Below are 16,256 nucleotides of genomic sequence, written 5' to 3'. Positions count from 1 at the left end.
TCTAGATAATTTGTATATAGTGTTCATTCTGCCAGGGACTCCATTTTTCAGAATGTTTGACAATTTTCATATTTAAAAGAAAAAGGAGAGGGTAGAGGGAAGGAGGAAAAGGTGGGTCATCAGTACCAAATTCTGTAGAAGTTTTGGAAAGAGAGATTGAGAAAAGGCCATTGGCTATAGGGATTAGGAAGTCATCACTGGTTTGAGAATAATTTCAATGAAAAATGAGGAGAGAAGCTAGGCAGCAAAAAGGATGCAACTGGATATTAAGGCAGTAAGGAAACACTTTGTAAAAGGATAGAAATGTAGCTCACAGAGGAGAGGAATGAAAAGATTCAAGGGCCTATATATATATTTATAAATGGAGAGAAGAAAACAGTGGGGAGGGAGAGATTAAAGACAAAAAAGAGAATGGTAACTGATGAAGCAAGAGGCTAGAGCAGTAAAAAAAAAAAGACTTATACTAGTGTACTAAGATTTGAGACAGAATATACATAAGGTTTAAGAGCATACTGACAGTGAAAATAGAAAATGAGGGAAATAGAAAGTTTCCTTCTATAATGATTTAACATAGAAGAAATCTTTGGTGAGGGATGGGAAAAGGCAGCTGGTACAGTTAGACATGGTGAATCCTGCCACCTCATGCTGTGGGGAGATTCAGATACCAAGGGAGAGGAGGGGGGTGGAAATCAGTGACTGTCTCATGATAGACAGCTGTTTGAAGGTTTAATTAGTATAAAAGATTTCACAAGATCTTATGTATTCCACTGGTGTTTTTTAAAGAGGAAACTAAGCAAGTACCTACTGTGTGCCAGGCTAGGCAATTTATTCATCATCTCATTTTATCTTCACAAAAGGGTAGAGTTATTCCCCTTTTAAAAAAAAGGAAACTGAAGCTTGGAAGTGTTACATAAGGCCACGGAGCTAGTAGCTAACTGGAACAGAATTTACTCAGGAGTGACTGAAAGGCCTGTGCCCTTTCTATTTCTTAAAAACTTGGCTTCCCTGTCAGTGGTTGGCCTTTAGTACTCCTATGATGACCTGTACATTGTACACTTGACATGAAAGTCAAAACTTAACTCCTTGCATGAGACACAGGCACAACACTTAAACACTTCTGATAAAGAATATAGACAATGGAAACTGAGAAAGGTTTGGAATTATAGAGAACTCTAAAGTTTACTCTAAATTAGAAATGATAATAATTGAGCCTGCATCCCAGAAACAAGATGAGCATCCAATGACCTCTGACAGGATGGGCCTATTAAACTTGCCAGCCTCCATTAAGATTGCTGGGGGATCTGCGCCTTACCAGAAACTCTGAGGAACTGTTAAGGTGGGCTGTGGAAGCAGCGGATGGAAGCTGGTAGAGAGAGCAGAAAGAGGCAGGGAACACTTCTCACCTCTTTGCGTTTCTCTAACAGGCTCTCCAGCCGCTCAGGCGCTCTCTGTCCTGGCCCCTTGTTTCGTTCAGCCTCATACTGACGCTGGTTGTTGTCTTTGTGTAAACTCAGTTGGAGGGCAACTCTTACCAGAGCCGTCATTAGCTTCATGGCTTGCAGTCAGGAAAAACAAGATATGGGAATCATTACTTGAGTGAGAGAAGGGAAGGTAGGTTCAAAAAAGGAACTAAAGGGCAGTGAAAATAAAAGGCTAGAGCAAGGTGACTATTAAATCCCAAGACTCAATGTTCTGGAGTAAACATTTTTCTGCCTCTCTCTTTTGGGCATCTTTTAATCCTCAGCATATTCCCAGTGATGAGCTATAAGAAACATGTTATAGCTGTAAATTGTCTCTGTGTTCCACCCTTTTATTACAATTCCACTTGTGAGAAACTCAATTGGGTTTGGAATAAAGAAGCATGGCCTTGAAATCAAGAGCGAAGATGCAGGTAGGAAAGAAGATCCAGAACTGGAGAAGAGAGGAAAGTCCTACCAATCTCCAGGAGAACATCTATAGAGCAAAACTGAGTGCTCACCAGCCAGGGTGCTAGTGTGACGGAAGGCACGAACTTGGGAGTCTGAGAGGCCAGTGAGCAGGGAGATGAGGTCGTCCATAGGGAAGCCATCATAGAGGAGGCTGTACTGGCACTGGAAGACCAATGTCCTCACAAATTCACAGAAACTTCCCTGGAACTTCTTCCAGGATGGACCTGAAGCTATCAGGGGATAGTCTCCTGAGTCCTACAGAAGGGTTTATGAAAAGGATGGGCAAGTTATTACCAGGCCATAGGGACACTGCATGTCAAAACCCAATAGTATAGTAAGAATGTTATCTCTGTTATACTTCATTTCCTGCTACTCTCAACTCTTGAGGCATATTCAGATAATATCTATGGGTCTCATTTGCCCCCGAGAGACTGAACTCCTCCTTTGAAAAGCTATTTTATTTCCCAGAAATAGAAAGAAGGGAATGATAAGCCTTGGATTTTGAAATAAGAGTGGCATGATGATCTTTGTCATCTCCTTCCACCTCATTAAACTGTTCTGTTAGGTGCCGGATGATCTCTGAGTTGGACATCTTCTTGAACATCTCGCGGGTCACAGTGCCTAAGGAATGGAGGGTAAGAAAAATAACAGGATACCATGACTATTTAATAGACATCTGAAGATGACCTAGGGAATATATTGAAAGGAGCATAGGTGGGGAATCAGAAGATCCAAATGTGCTAGCATCTAACTGTGTATCTGCTATAATGCAACCACTCTAGAAAACCCAAAGGAATTGAGCAGTGGAAAACTAGTTATTAATAAAAAAATCCAAACAAGTAGGGAAAGCAAAACTATACCAGATTCTGGATTCCTATAACACAACCTGCCTAAGACTATCTGCCCCAATAAATTAGGTCATGGCCTCTGGGGGTCCACAGCTTCAGTGGAGAAATATGCGATTTAGTGGCTGGGAAATAAGGAATGAGAAAAGTATTTCATCTAGAGAAAGGAAGACTAAAAGGTATCTGATGGTCCATTTTTAAATGTGTGCATATTATTAACATGATTATTTTTACGCAGAGGGTCTTGTCTCCAAACCAACACAGTACCCTACTGGATCACTTCCATATTTGCCAATCAACAATATAGTTAAATAATTGAACTTTTGCTTATGCTTTACCTTCACCTTTCATTTAGGAAATGCCCAATCCTAGTCATCTAAATGGAGGAAAAATTTTATAACATAGGAGCAGAAGGCTGGAGACTAGAAGGAGGTAGGAGTTTGCTCACCTTTACATCCACACGACCGGATGACAAAGTTAACGAGCTCCAGGAATCCTGCATCCTGGTCTTGCTTGTAGCTCTCTAGCCACTCATCCACCAGAGACTGGGAAAACAATGTGGATGATTTCTATTTCCAGCAATATGACAGACTAGAAATCCTACATGATCTTCTCAATTGAAGCATCTAAACTTCTAATTAAAACATTAAAAACACCTTTTAAAATGTATTGCTGAACTGGAATGAAAGGTATGAGGTTGGCGCAAAAGTAATTTCAGTTTAAAAGGTTTTTAAAAAAAAATTGCAAAAACCACGATTACTTTTGCACCAACCTAATAGAACTCCACAAAGGCTAAAAACGAAGTGAAGGTAGCAATCCTTGAAGACAAGTAAGCTGACTTTTGCCCTGAGGGTTTCTATTAAACCCTGGGAACCCTGACGTTCTGTCTAGATGGCTGCACGGAATGCAGAGCACAGGAGATCAAGTCTATGGGCTTTCCAAGAATAGTCCAAAAGGAGGCTCCTGCATAAAGCTATATCCTGCAAAGAGTCACATCCTCATGAAAGCAAGAATGAGAAATAAACCTATAGGTCAGAAGGGAACAGCAAGAAAACTAGCTTGTTATGACCTCAGTGTAGGGTCGAGGGAAAAAAGAATTCTTCCTTGAGAATTCATAACCATAAACCAGCTCTCAGATCTGGATTTTCAGTCCAGATCCACACTACCTATATGATCAGAATAAGCTCAATCAGACAATTTACGTAAAAGTGATTCTGGAGTGCCCGCAGGCAACTACCAGAAGCAAATGCAGGTTCCTCTCTTAAAACCCACCTTCAACCCAGACCCCAAAGAATTCCATTGGAAATGAGTGGTTCACAGTAAAACCTAGTAAAGAAACAAGGCACTGAAAGTAAGAATCAGCACGAAAAACAGAGAGTGGAATTATATTCACAGACTTTAGACACTGAAGTTATCACAGATTATAAATTATGCTTACTATGGTTAAAGAAATGAAAGAGAAGCTTGGAGTAGAAGCAAAGAACAACTAATTCTGAAAAGGGGCAAACAAAATTTGTTGAAATAAGAAATACAAGATTTAAAAGTTCAATGAATGAATTAAAAGCAGATTGGACACAGCACACAGAAGATGAGTGAATTGGAAAATTAAGTCAAAGAAATTATCCAAAATGCAGTCCAGAGACTAACAGAAATAATGAAAGAACTATTAAGAGACATGGAAAATAAAGTAAGAAATTCAAATGATGTCTAATTGAATTCTTGAAGATAATAGAATGAAGAAGAGGCTCTATTTGAAAAGAATTTTCCGTAGTTGTTGAAAGACACCAATTCTCAGAGCCAGAAAGCTAACAGATCTGAGGCATGACAAATAAAACATCCTATAAAACATAACACAAAAGCAAAACAAAAACAGTCATAGCAAAAAGAGTCATAGCAAAAAGAGATCACTTACAAAGGATTTGCATTTAACATTTACAAACCAAAACAGTAACCCCCTAGCCATATCTGGCTATTGAAATTAAATCAAATAAAAATTAAAAATCCAGTTCTTAAGTCACACCAGCCACGTATCAAGTGCTTAATAGCCACATGTGGCTAAAGAATACTGTACTAGACAATGGTGATATAGAACATTTCCATACTTACAAATTGTTGTATTAGACAGTGCTAACTTTGACAGCTGACTTTCGGCAGCAATAAAGGAAGTAAGAAGGCTGTGGAATAATCTTTTTAATGTGCTGAGAGAAAAAAAGGTCATCTTAGAATTCTATACACAGCAAACAATCTTTCAAGAACAGGGTAAAGACATTTTATACAAGCAAAACATGAGTTTGTTAATAAACTGTATCTAAAGAAAATTTTAAAGAATAAACTTTGGACAGCAAGAGAATCATTCCATACAGAAGATTTGAGAAGGAATGATAGACAAAGAAAATGATAAAAATGTTAGTAAGTAGAAACAAACATTGTATAAAATAATAATGTCTCTTTTGCTGGGAGAAGAGGAATAGACAGAACTAAAGCACTGGACCAACAGCATGTAAACTGGAAGGGGAAATTGGAATTAAAATGTGCTTAGGTCCTTGTAGAAGACAGAAATCCAAAAGCAAGCAATAAAAGAGGAAAAAGAAACAGGAAAGGCAAGATAAAGTAAAAGCACATAAAATGGAAGAAATAAATTCAAATATATCAGTACAAACAACAAATACAAATGAATTAAACTCTTGTTAAAAGACAGATTGGCAGAATGGATTAAATAACATAATCCAGATATATACTGAATGCAGAAGACAGACTCCAAACATACATAGAAAGATTGAAAGTAAAACAAAAGAAAAAGATACTAGGCAAATATTAACCAAAAATAAAGCTAGTATAGATATGTTAATACAAAAAAAAACAATTTTTGTCTTAAAGTATAGAGATAAACAAGTGTCAGTATATAACAATAAAAGGTTTGATTTACCAGGAAACAAAGCCTCAAAATATTTAAGGCAAAGATAGGTCTGAATACAAAAGAATTGAATAATCACCTTTTTAACAAACCTCTCTTTCTAACTGACATATCACACAGACCAAAAAAGCCTCCCAAAACCCCAAACTAGTAGAAATATCAAAGCAGTATGACATTTAACACTTTTTATCTTACCCAAGAGAACACTGGACCCAACAAATGGAGAACACACATCCTCTTCATACACATGTAAAATCGTTTTGGAAAAGGACTAAATGCTAAGTCATAAAGCTAGTCTAAGTTTCAAAGATCACATTTTCTGACTACAATGCAATACAGTTAGAAATCAGTAACAAAAATATAAAACAACAAAAATATAGAAAAACTCCATGTTTAAAAATTTAAAACTTTTCTAAAAACTATAAAAATCTACATTACATACCAATATGGGTGAATCTTAAACAACTGAAATAATTAAGTCACAGAGGACTATATAGAGAATGATTCATTTATTTAAATTAAGGAACACATTAATTTGTGATAAAATTATAATGAAAAGACAAGGGAATCATTAACAGAAAATTCACTCTAGTGGTTATCTCTGGGTGGCGAGGGGACTGTGGGTAGGGTAAAGAGAAGCTATACAAGGGCCTCTAAAGCACTATTAATGTTTCACTTCTGGGTGATCATTTAAAATTTTTGTAAACTATTTATAAGCCTTATACACTTTCAGATGAAATAAAATTACAATAAGTTATAAAAAAAGAAATGTGGGGAGGGAAAAGGAATTAGGTATAATTGCTAAAATGGAGCTAAAAAGTGACAAAGGTGAACAAGCTGCCACCCATATTCAAGCTTTCTATCTAGATTATCCAATGCCTCTTCTTGCCTCCTTTATCAATCAATAAAAGCAAAATCAATCTTGCTCTTTGATACTTTTAGGAAAGAAACATTCTCTCTCATCCAAGGTCTCCCTTATATAATTCCAAGGATTCACTCCAGAGTCTTACCTGTCTTTCCTGATATAGGTTATGTTCATTGAAATGTTCACATTAAATCAAGTTTGCAGACACTTGTCCTTATCTTTCCACCCTACAAGGGGTGGAAGGTATTAACAAACAGGTGAGACACTGTTTTACCTGCATGTCACTTTTGGCAGCTTTCACAGCATCAAAGAGATCACTGGCTAGTGGCTCTGACTCTTTCTGGTTATGACCACGTACCATTCGGGAGCCCTTCTTTGGATGTTTTGCCACCTAATAAGTATAAAGAGATCAGAAATATTTTTAAAAAGTGAAAGTGACATTAACACTTGGTCTCATCATCACACAGGTAGGCTTAAGCTGCCAATAACATAGGAGAGTTTGTCACAGATTTAAAATAACTGATTTTTATATTGTAAGCTTTATTATTTCTTTTTCTCCTTATAAAAGACCTTTAGCCCTATTCTTATTCCTCTGAATCCTAATACCGTCTTCTTTTATCCTTTTCTCTTCAAAAATTGTCTTCTTCCTACTCTGTCTCTTAACATTCTTTAAGTCTTGCCCTTTCATCAAACCTATCTCCTGAGTCTCTTCTAGGTTTCCTTTTGCCACTTCCCAGACCAGGTTCCAAAACAAAATAAAACCGACTGACTCACTGGGGTTGTTTTGAGTGGTCGTTTTGCTGCTCTCTTCTTCACATTGGGTCTCAAGGTGTCTTCGAAGTCACTGTCTTCATCAGCTGACGAAGAATCACTATCCCTATGAGGGAGTATGGTTCTCCTTAGATACAACACCCCAGTCCCTCCATAGAAAAGGGTAATTATAATTTCTCTTTGTCTCTAGCTGTAACCCCTCTCCATTAGAAAAATATATTTATTTTTTCTTTAAGAAGAGATGAGTTTACTGTTACCAGAAAGTAGGGACAAAGTCTTAAAAGAAAACTTTCACTTGAATAAAGCAATGGAGATAAAGAATGAGGAACTGAGGTGGGTGAAGAATAACCCTTTCCTAAGAGTCTCTGAATAAGAAAATCAAATGATATTCACATAGCAGGTAGAAGGATCACTGCTGCGTGGAGAAAAATCAGCATGGTTTGGGAAGTCGTATATTATTCACACATAAACAGGAGATTAATGTGCACCTGGAGTTAAATTCCACTCCTTAAAACAAATTCACACGTCTAATTGATTTAGAGTTAATAATATAGATATAAACTGGTCCCCAACACTAGCACTGACAGAAACAGAAATGATTCAGAGGAAGTCAATTAAAATAACCAGGGGATAAATCAGATGTTGTATGAGATTAATTTTTTCCTGGAAAGATTAGAAAAACCAAGATATATTATTATAACCTTCACCAAAAAAAGTCATAAATGATAACAAACAAAGATAGATGGACCTGTATGTAAAATCCCCCAAAAGAAACTACAGGACACCAACTATAAAGTACACCCTATTTGTCAGGCTACAAAAAATAATTCTTTACTTCCCCTTCCCCTACCTCCCCGCCCCCACCAGAGGTCGCACATATTGAACATACAAATGTGTTCCAGAAAGGTTTACGCAAGTTGGGTGATGGACTTAGAACAAGATGTATTATTCCTGATGCCTACAACATGCAGGGCAGCCAAAACCAGCCAGCAAAGCTGGAAGGGGGTCATTGTTGTGAACCAGCAGAGCATCTTGTACGTTTTCATAGTCACACGCATATTACTGTCAAGGCCGTAAAATGACAGAGGGGAAAGCTGCCGATGATGCCGGAGAAAGCTGCACAAGTAACAATTTCTTACCAACTCTACTCACCCCTCTGAAGTCTGGTCCAAGTCCCTGTCATCACAGGGCACACTGGCAGACAAACTAGAAGACGCAGACAAGCCCCCCTGTCCACCTCCCATTGCTCTTTGCAGTGGGGAGGACACACTGCTTGGGGAGGCGGAGCTACGGAGACAGGAGGAGGAGGGTCGAAGGGTAGGCATGGTGGTCCAGCTGAGGGAAGAAAGAGAGAAAGGGGCTCCTACCCCTCCACTTTCTCCCTCCCCAGCCCCTTCCAGCCCGTCTTTCCAAGGGAACTGCCCTGGCACTCAGATTGGCGGGGGGTGGGGGAGCCACACAAAAAAATGAAAGTCTTGACTAAGGCACCGGGAGATTAAAGAAACCACCGCCCCAGACGCAGAGCACGGGTTTGGAGTTGCTCTCCAAGCACAGAGCAAGGCACACACCAGAGCAGCTTAAAGCAGGTCCTTCTCCCGATTTGGAAGCTAAATTGCCTGGTGTAAGTGAACCAGCTCACATCTTACAAACAAAAAATAAATTAAAAAGAACCCAGACGTTCATTTCTGGAAAGCTAGTACTACCTGATTCCGTATGGAATGGAATGGGACGCTCTTAACGGTTTGGAGGTGGAGGCGCGATTAGAATAGGGCCAGAAACGCTGAAGGAGTAAAGAAAAGCTCTCGTTCTCTACTTTTCCAGATGGTGGTACTTCTAACCCTGCCCAGGGTAAGTTTCTTTGGGCGGAGGAACCTTCTAACTGCTCACAAGAGTGACTATCAGTCTCGTGGGGACCGGAGGTGGAGGAAGCTACCGATTCATGGAGGAGGGAGGTCCCTATCTCAGAGACCGCAGTGCAGCGATGGGGGTCGGGGGCGGCCGTATTCTTGGGTTAAAAAGAAGCCTCACTGTCTGAACCCGGAACAGCGACTTCTGGGCGAGCAGGGTTGAGGAAAAGTCACCGCCTGGGGTCCCTCGGGTCTCTGTAGTCACACCACCTGCGGCAGAGGCGCCTGCCGCTTCCCTTCTGGTGGCGGAAGAATCCAGAAAAACGCGGGAATGCACGAGGCGCGTTGCGCGCAGGCGCGAGCCCAACGTCTCGTCCCAGGGTTGGTAAGTGTCGCGAGGTTTGGACGTGTAAGAGCTCGTGCTCACCACGTTCCAGTCACGCCGCTCCTGCAGCCTCGTGCGGCCACCAGCTCTCCCGCCTGCCGCCCCATCACGTGGGCTCAGGCGCGCTGGCCCAGCCAGCTTCAACCCTCCTCCACCCCATCCCCGCCCCTCTACCCTCAATATTCCGCCCCCTTTTTCCCCTCTCCGCCATTCGGCGGGTCTTCTCACTAGACTACTAGTAGCTCCTTCAATCTGGCTTCTCAACTGCCATAGGCTGGGCTCCACCCAGGCCCCACCTTTAGAACCGGGTCGCCACGCCCCTGAAAAAGACCACGCCCCCACCAACCTCCTTAGTTCAACCGAATCCCGCCCCTCTGCCGAGCTTCCCCACTACATTGGCTTAATTTCTCCCTTGACCCCGCCCCTGAGGCCTATTCCTAACCATCATTGGCAGAGCTCCGCCCCGGGCCCCGCCCCTTGTCGGGCTCCCGGCTCCCATTGTCTCCGCAGATGCTTCTGGTTCTAGCTACCGTGGTGGGTGTTCAGTTTTCCGAGGTCGTGCTCTTTCTGTAGCTAGCGGGGAGGTTCCCACGGCAGAGAACCGGCTTTCTGAGTTCGAGCGGCTCTTCTTTACTCCTTAGGACTCACTTTGCTGTTCCAGGGTCACAGCAGCTATGTTCGCGCTGCGAACTCTTCTGCTTCTACTGCTGCCTCTGTGTCCCGGTCCTGGTCCTGGACGCGGGAGCGAGGCAAAGGTCACCCGGAGTTGCACTGAGACCCGGCAGATTCTGGGCGCCCGGGGATATAGCTTAAGCCTACTCCCTCCCGCCCTGATCTCAGGTGAGGAGAAAGAGGAAGACTAGAGAATTGGGGGCAAGGGAGGGGGCGGGGCGGGTCTTCCTCATCTCACAATAACTCTTCCTCTTCAGAGTGACCGTTATAATAATCTTTTCATCCTATAGTAATAACATCTCTCCTCCTCCTGAACTTCCTTACCAGGATCACAATAACGCTCCTGTTCACATAATGGCACTCTTACTCCACCCCCACCCCAGGAATACCTTTCTAGTAATTAGCATCCACCTCTATGTTTCTTTCTTTACAGCCCAATATGTTCCCCTCTCTATTTTGAAGAGCACTTCTATAATATTTTCTTGCTCACCAAGTAACTCCGCCTCTCCAAACCCCATTCTTCCCATAGAAGCTGCCCTGTAAGCCATCCTTGTAAGTCTATAGAGGCCTGGGGTATGTGATGTTGGGGAAGGTCCCCTGAGGAACCTCTGATCACTAATTTGGCCCATCACTATTCATCCCTTGGCTAATGACAGTGGACTTGGGATGGGTGAGGGAATAATGTGGGGATAGGGTCAAGTGGGGATGAGGGTGCAGACAATAGAAAAGAAACCAGACAGGTGAAAGAGAAGGGATGGATGGCCCCCAGAGATAGGCAGAAGGAAGGAATTTTATAACATCACTTCCCACCATTCCCTATCATTTCCTACCATTCCTTGTGTCTCCTCTCTCCAGGTGAGCACCTCCGGATCTGTCCCCAAGAATACACTTGCTGTTCCAGTGAGATAGAGGAGAGGCTGACCTGGGACACTGAGGCTACCTTCCGAGGCCTGGTGGAGGAGAGTGGCTCCTTCCTGGTACACATGCTGGCTGCCCGGCACAGAAAATTTGATGGTGAGCATTTGGGGTTCCCAAACCTGGCCACATACCTCCTCTCTGTGCTCATGACCCCAGCAAGCATACTGTCCCCACTTCCTACTCCATCCGTAAGGCACCCCAGCACTGGCTTAGCCCCACCACCACAGGCTCTCCCCTGGGTCCTGCCCCACCCCATTCCCAGTCTGCCCAGGTCTCTGAGAGTTGCTCAGTTTCTAACTCACTTGTCTTTTCTCTTCTCTCCCCACCCCCCATCTCTTCCTGCCTCTGCCCTTCCACTTTTCTGTCTATCTCTGGCCTCACCTCACCTCCCATCCCTTTCTTCACATTTGCCACAGAGGTTTTTCGGGAGATGCTCTCATCAGCTGAGCATTCTCTGGCCCTGCTCTTCCACCGCTCCTATGGCCGCCTGTACTCTCAGCACACCCCCTTATTCAGCGGCCTGTTCTCTCGGCTGCGGGACTACTATGAGAAGTCTGGTGAGGGGTTAGATGATGCCTTGGTGGATTTCTGGGCGCAGCTCCTGGAGAGAATGTTCCCCCTGCTGCACCCACAGTACATCTTCTCCCCTGACTACCTGTTCTGCCTCACACGCCTCGCCTCCTCTGCTGATGACTCTCTGAAGCCTTTCGGGGACTCACCCCGCCGCCTCCGCCTGCAGGTGAGGGGTCCTAAGGCCTGAGTTTCAGCCACCTCTGACCTAGTAACCTCTGAACTGTGCACTCACTTCCTTCTTGCCCCAGTCACCCCTGACCTGGTGATCCTCACATCCTGCATGGCAGCCATCTCTGACCTGATGACCCCTATCTTGAGCCCCAGCCACCCCTGCCTGCCCTAATGCTCCTTAGTCTCCTTTAATTGGAGGTACCCCCACTCTTATCCTGTGCTATCGTTTCACACACATCCCTGACCCACTCACCTGCTCTTGGCCCCCAGCCACCTTTCTGCCAATTCTTCCCTCATCCTAATATCTTGACTTTCTCTGGTTCAACTAATTGAGAATTAGGCAAATATTTGAGAAGGATTTTCATTTTATAGTATCTCATTTAACTGTCATAGTAACTCTGCAAGGTAGATGGTAGTATCCCTGTTATATAGGCGAGAAAACTGAGCTTCCCAGAAGTTAAGGTCTCACTGCCAGTAAATGGTAGAGCTGTGTTTCATACCCACGTCTTCTGGCTTCAAGTTCAGTCTTTGTTCTATGCAGTCTGTCTCCAAACCCTGTAAAACTCAATTCTCTCCATCTCTTGCCAAGTCCAGTTCCCCTCATCCTTCTAGACTATAATCCTCTGAGCCTCTTGAACCTGCCACCCTGTACCACTTGACACTCCTAACCACCCCAAGGTAACTCCACAAACTTAACCCCACTCCTCGTCCCCTTGGTACAATCTCTTGTCCCCAGTCTTGACTGACACATGACAATATTGTGGTTTTTCTCACCTTCTTTCTTCACCCCCAGGTTACCCGGGCTATGGTGGCTGCCCGGGCCTTTATCCAGGGCCTGGAGACCGGAAGAGATGTGGTCAGTGAAGCGCTTAAGGTTAGAGGGGGCCTGAGTGTAGGTGGGGCTCAGGGAGGGAGAGGCGGAGTAGGAGAGACCCCTTGTGGAAGAGTTAGGAGCCAGCTGGCAGGAGAGACCTGTGGCCTTCCCCTATCAGCCTCGAGGCCATGGCATCCAGAGTGAATCAGGAAGGAAGGGGGCCAAAGTGAAGTCTCCCCTGTGTCATGATTCATGACTACCTCCCATCTCTGACCCTCTCCTGCACCTCTGAGGATACATACTCCGCCAGCCTCTAGGGGCCTTGCCATCTCCATAGCATCCCGAGATGGGAGTACTGGTTCCCTTGGTTTCCTCCACACCCCCTCAGTGGCTCCGCTTTCCCTGCTACTGAAGGCCAGATTCCTGACCTGGACTTCAAGGTTCTGTCTCCACTGCCCAGTCTCTTCCCAACCTCCCAGCCTTACGACCTGCATCCTGTCTTCCTTCCCCAACTATAATGGACTCACTCTTGTCTTTAAACCTTTTCTCAGAGGCCGCCCACCACCACCACCACCACTACTGCCTCTCTAGCTCCATCTCTACCAAGAGGCATATCTGCAACCTGACCTCTAGGAATTTCCCTTCAGTCTTTTGGGGTCTCACCAGCTTTCACAGGGAGTCACCAACCCTAGCCATTCAAGTCAGCTCTCCACGTAGGGCCTGGGAAGGTGGGGTGCAGTATTTGATTTCTCTGTGCCCAGCACCAAGCTTGGCTGAGGGCAGCCTCAGTGTTTGTGGATGACACAGCCCAGCTCTCTTCCCCCAGGTGCCCATGTCCGCAGGCTGCAAGCGGGCTGTGATGCGTCTGACCGGCTGCCCCCTTTGTCGGGGGGTCCCCTTGCTGCTGCCTTGCCGGGGCTTCTGCCTCAACGTGGCCCATGGCTGTCTCAGCAGCCAGGGACTGGACCCTGACTGGGGGGCCTATCTGGGTGAGGACTCAGGAAAGCCTTGGAAGGCTGTCAGTGTAGGGGTGAATGGGGATGGACTGGGAGGGAGTTTTAAGCCACACTGAAGGGGAATTTGGGGTGGTAGTTCTTCTCATGTGAGTCTCCCCAATCCAACACCTTGCTCCCAGGTCAGGATTTGTGGGAACTTCCTAGTTCAGTGGGTACTTCCCTGGCTGTCCCCTCAGTTCATCCTTTGTCTTTCTCCCTCTCCTTCAAGATGGTCTCCTTTTTCTGGCTGAGAAGATCCAGGGCCCCTTTTCCTTTGAGCAGGCAGCTCAGTCCATTGGGGTGAAGATCTCAGAAGGTTTGATGTATCTGCAGGAGAACAGTGTAGCGGTGTCCACCCAGGTACAGGGGCCTTGAGGAGCGTGGGAGTGTCCAGCCCCGAGGTAGGGAAGATAGTATGGAGGTGTCAGCTCAGGTACAGGAGAGAGAATGTGGAGGAGAGGGCCTGTGGTTGGGGGTACATTGTGGAGTGTCAGGGAGACACTGTTGGGTATCTGGGGAAAGTGGGGTGTCAGGGGAGATTGAGGTGTTGGAGCAGGGATACAGAGTGGGTTTCACCGCGTGTGGGACGCCTCTTCCCTGTGCTCCAGGTGTTTCAGGAATGCGGGGGTCCCCCAAAGGCACCTGCCCGTTCCCGCCGAGCCCCGGCATCCCCGGAAGAGGTGGGCCGGCTCTGGACGGCAGGGGTGGAGGAGGAGCGGCCCACGATGGCAGCAGGCAACAGCCTGCCCCGGCTGGTGAGTGGGGGGCAGGCAGCGCAGGGGGGGGGGGGGCATCAGGTTGGCGGGTACAATGCAGCTCCGCCCGCTCTCTCTGCTTGTCCAGGTGTGGGAGCTCCGCGAGCGGCTGGGCCGGGTCCGGGGCTTCTGGGCCGGGCTGCCCGTGACGGTGTGCGGGGACCCCCGCATGGCGGCGGACATCACGCAGGAGGCGGCGCCCTGCTGGACTGGAACCGGGCGGGGCCGGTGAGAGTCGGGCGGGCGGGTGGGCGGCGACGGCTGCGGGCTGTCTAGACCCGAATCTGGGGGCGGGGCGGGCCCGCCGGGTCAGGCGGGATCCTTCGGGGGCTGCTCTGCTCGTAGGTACTTGTTGCCTGTAGTCGGAGGCTCTCTGACCGAGCAGCTCAACAACCCAGAGGTGGATGTGGAAGCTTCGAACCTCGACCTCCAGACGCGGACGCGGCGGCTGCATCTCCGGGCAGCCACAATCAGGATGAAGGCAGCTGCTCTGGGACGCGACCTGGAACTGGAGGACTGGGGTAAGACCCTGGAGCACCCCTGGGCCTGTGATTAGACCCGGGCCCCGCCCACTGCCTTCTGAGTCCCTCCCCTCTCATCTCAGTTATCATTCATTCACTCACTTATTCATTTTACAAACTAGCATTACTTACCTTACAGGTAAGGGGTAGAAAACCAATGAGAGAGAGGGTCTCTTTGGGAGGACTCCAAAATATTCTTACAGAACAATGGGCAAAGGGCTGTAGGAGGTTGGCAAGGGCGAACAATGCCAGCAAAGCAGTGGAGCCTGATGGGGGTGCCATTCGGCTGGCTCCACATGGTAGGTAGAGTTTGCCAGAGAAGCAAGGCAAGGACATTCATTTTCTTTCTCCCACTGTCTGTCTCTGTGTCTCCTCGTCTCTCCTCCCCCACCCCTCTTGCTGTCTGCTGGCTGCTTCTATGTATGTCTGTCTTGTCTTTTCCTGTCTATCCTCTCTTCCCGTCTGTCTGTCTTTTCTGTCTCTGTCTCATTGTCTCTTTTCCTGTTTCCCATCACCTTCCCTCATTCCCATGTCTGCCTGATCTCTCTCTCCCTGCCTTCCTGTCACTTTCTTCCTCCTCCCAACCTCCAACTATCTATCTGTGTCTCTCCTGCCACTCTCTTTCTTACTGTTTTCATCTTTCTATCTCTCTCGCTCTGTCTTTCACTGCCCCTCTTACCGATCCCTGTCTGTCTCTGATTCTCTCTCTCTGATCCTCTCCCTCCCTGCAGATGAGGACGCCAGCGGCTCTGGAGAGGGACAGCACTATGCAGATGACTGGATGGCTGGGGCGGCAGCTGTGGCCCCCCCAGCCCGGCCTCCTCGCCCTCCTCGAAGAGATGGTGCTGGAGGCAAAGGCGGAGGTGTCATCATCCGCCACAACCAGGGCAGGAGCAGGACTGGGGGGACATCTGTTGGTTTTCACACCCAACCCATCCTCATTCTCCTCCTTTCAGCCCTGGTCCTCCTTGGACCCCGATAACAGGGGAGGGGTGCCCTGGCATTAGAAGGGTTCATGGCCCTTCTCCTCCCCACTCTGCTGCGTCTGGGGAGGAGTTGAAGGGGCTGCAGAGAAGATAGAGAAGGGACTTTTTGGGTGAATGGCTGGGGCCCCAAGTCCAGGTGATTCCCATTGGGAGTGTGTAGGTGTTCACAGTATTTATTTTTTTCATTTGGTGTCTAGGGACGGGGCATGGTGGGGTATTTATTTAGGAAGGAGGTGTGGTCTCCAACTGAGCCCCAAGGAAGAGAAGGGGAGAAGCTTTAGAGTATCATTTGGTGG

The 16,256-nt window shown here is 46.3% G+C and overlaps 2 protein-coding genes across 2 annotated transcripts in view; one reads left to right on the top strand and one right to left on the bottom strand.

The window, feature by feature from the left end:
- The window catches only part of STAG3 (stromal antigen 3), a 27,567-nt gene extending 17,341 nt beyond the window's left edge, over positions 1 to 10,226 (bottom strand). The window contains exons 1-9 of the mRNA XM_033109796.1: positions 9,998 to 10,226; positions 9,352 to 9,469; positions 8,476 to 8,658; positions 7,327 to 7,429; positions 6,827 to 6,943; positions 3,222 to 3,318; positions 2,473 to 2,549; positions 1,979 to 2,183; positions 1,404 to 1,555 (exon numbers count right to left, since the gene is read on the bottom strand). Coding sequence (XP_032965687.1) covers positions 1,404 to 1,555; positions 1,979 to 2,183; positions 2,473 to 2,549; positions 3,222 to 3,318; positions 6,827 to 6,943; positions 7,327 to 7,429; positions 8,476 to 8,648 — 924 coding nt within the window. The 5' untranslated portion in view covers positions 8,649 to 8,658; positions 9,352 to 9,469; positions 9,998 to 10,226. The remainder of the gene's footprint in view (positions 1 to 1,403; positions 1,556 to 1,978; positions 2,184 to 2,472; positions 2,550 to 3,221; positions 3,319 to 6,826; positions 6,944 to 7,326; positions 7,430 to 8,475; positions 8,659 to 9,351; positions 9,470 to 9,997) is intronic.
- Positions 10,035 to 16,256, top strand: GPC2 (glypican 2). The gene is made up of 11 exons (XM_033109797.1): positions 10,035 to 10,089; positions 10,197 to 10,395; positions 11,083 to 11,241; positions 11,562 to 11,884; positions 12,683 to 12,763; positions 13,530 to 13,692; positions 13,928 to 14,058; positions 14,307 to 14,453; positions 14,542 to 14,681; positions 14,799 to 14,974; positions 15,706 to 16,256. Exons 1-11 carry the CDS (start codon positions 10,066 to 10,068, stop codon positions 15,954 to 15,956), a joined length of 1,794 nt encoding a protein of 597 aa, XP_032965688.1. The 5' UTR covers positions 10,035 to 10,065; the 3' UTR covers positions 15,957 to 16,256.

Source organism: Rhinolophus ferrumequinum, chromosome 7, assembly GCF_004115265.2.
Source record: "Rhinolophus ferrumequinum isolate MPI-CBG mRhiFer1 chromosome 7, mRhiFer1_v1.p, whole genome shotgun sequence".
NCBI lineage: Eukaryota > Metazoa > Chordata > Mammalia > Chiroptera > Rhinolophidae > Rhinolophus > Rhinolophus ferrumequinum.
The sequence above is the reverse complement of the archived record's forward strand: the minus strand, read 5'-3'. Positions and strand labels throughout refer to the sequence as shown.

Excerpts from the sequence above, each read along its gene's own strand:
- GPC2 (XM_033109797.1), top strand. The coding sequence starts at position 10,066 with ATGCTTCTGGTTCTAGCTACCGTG. Across the intron at positions 11,242-11,561 it reads CCGGCACAGAAAATTTGATG|AGGTTTTTCGGGAGATGCTC; the intron begins GTGAGCATTTGG and ends CATTTGCCACAG. Across the intron at positions 14,059-14,306 it reads GTGTAGCGGTGTCCACCCAG|GTGTTTCAGGAATGCGGGGG; the intron begins GTACAGGGGCCT and ends CCTGTGCTCCAG.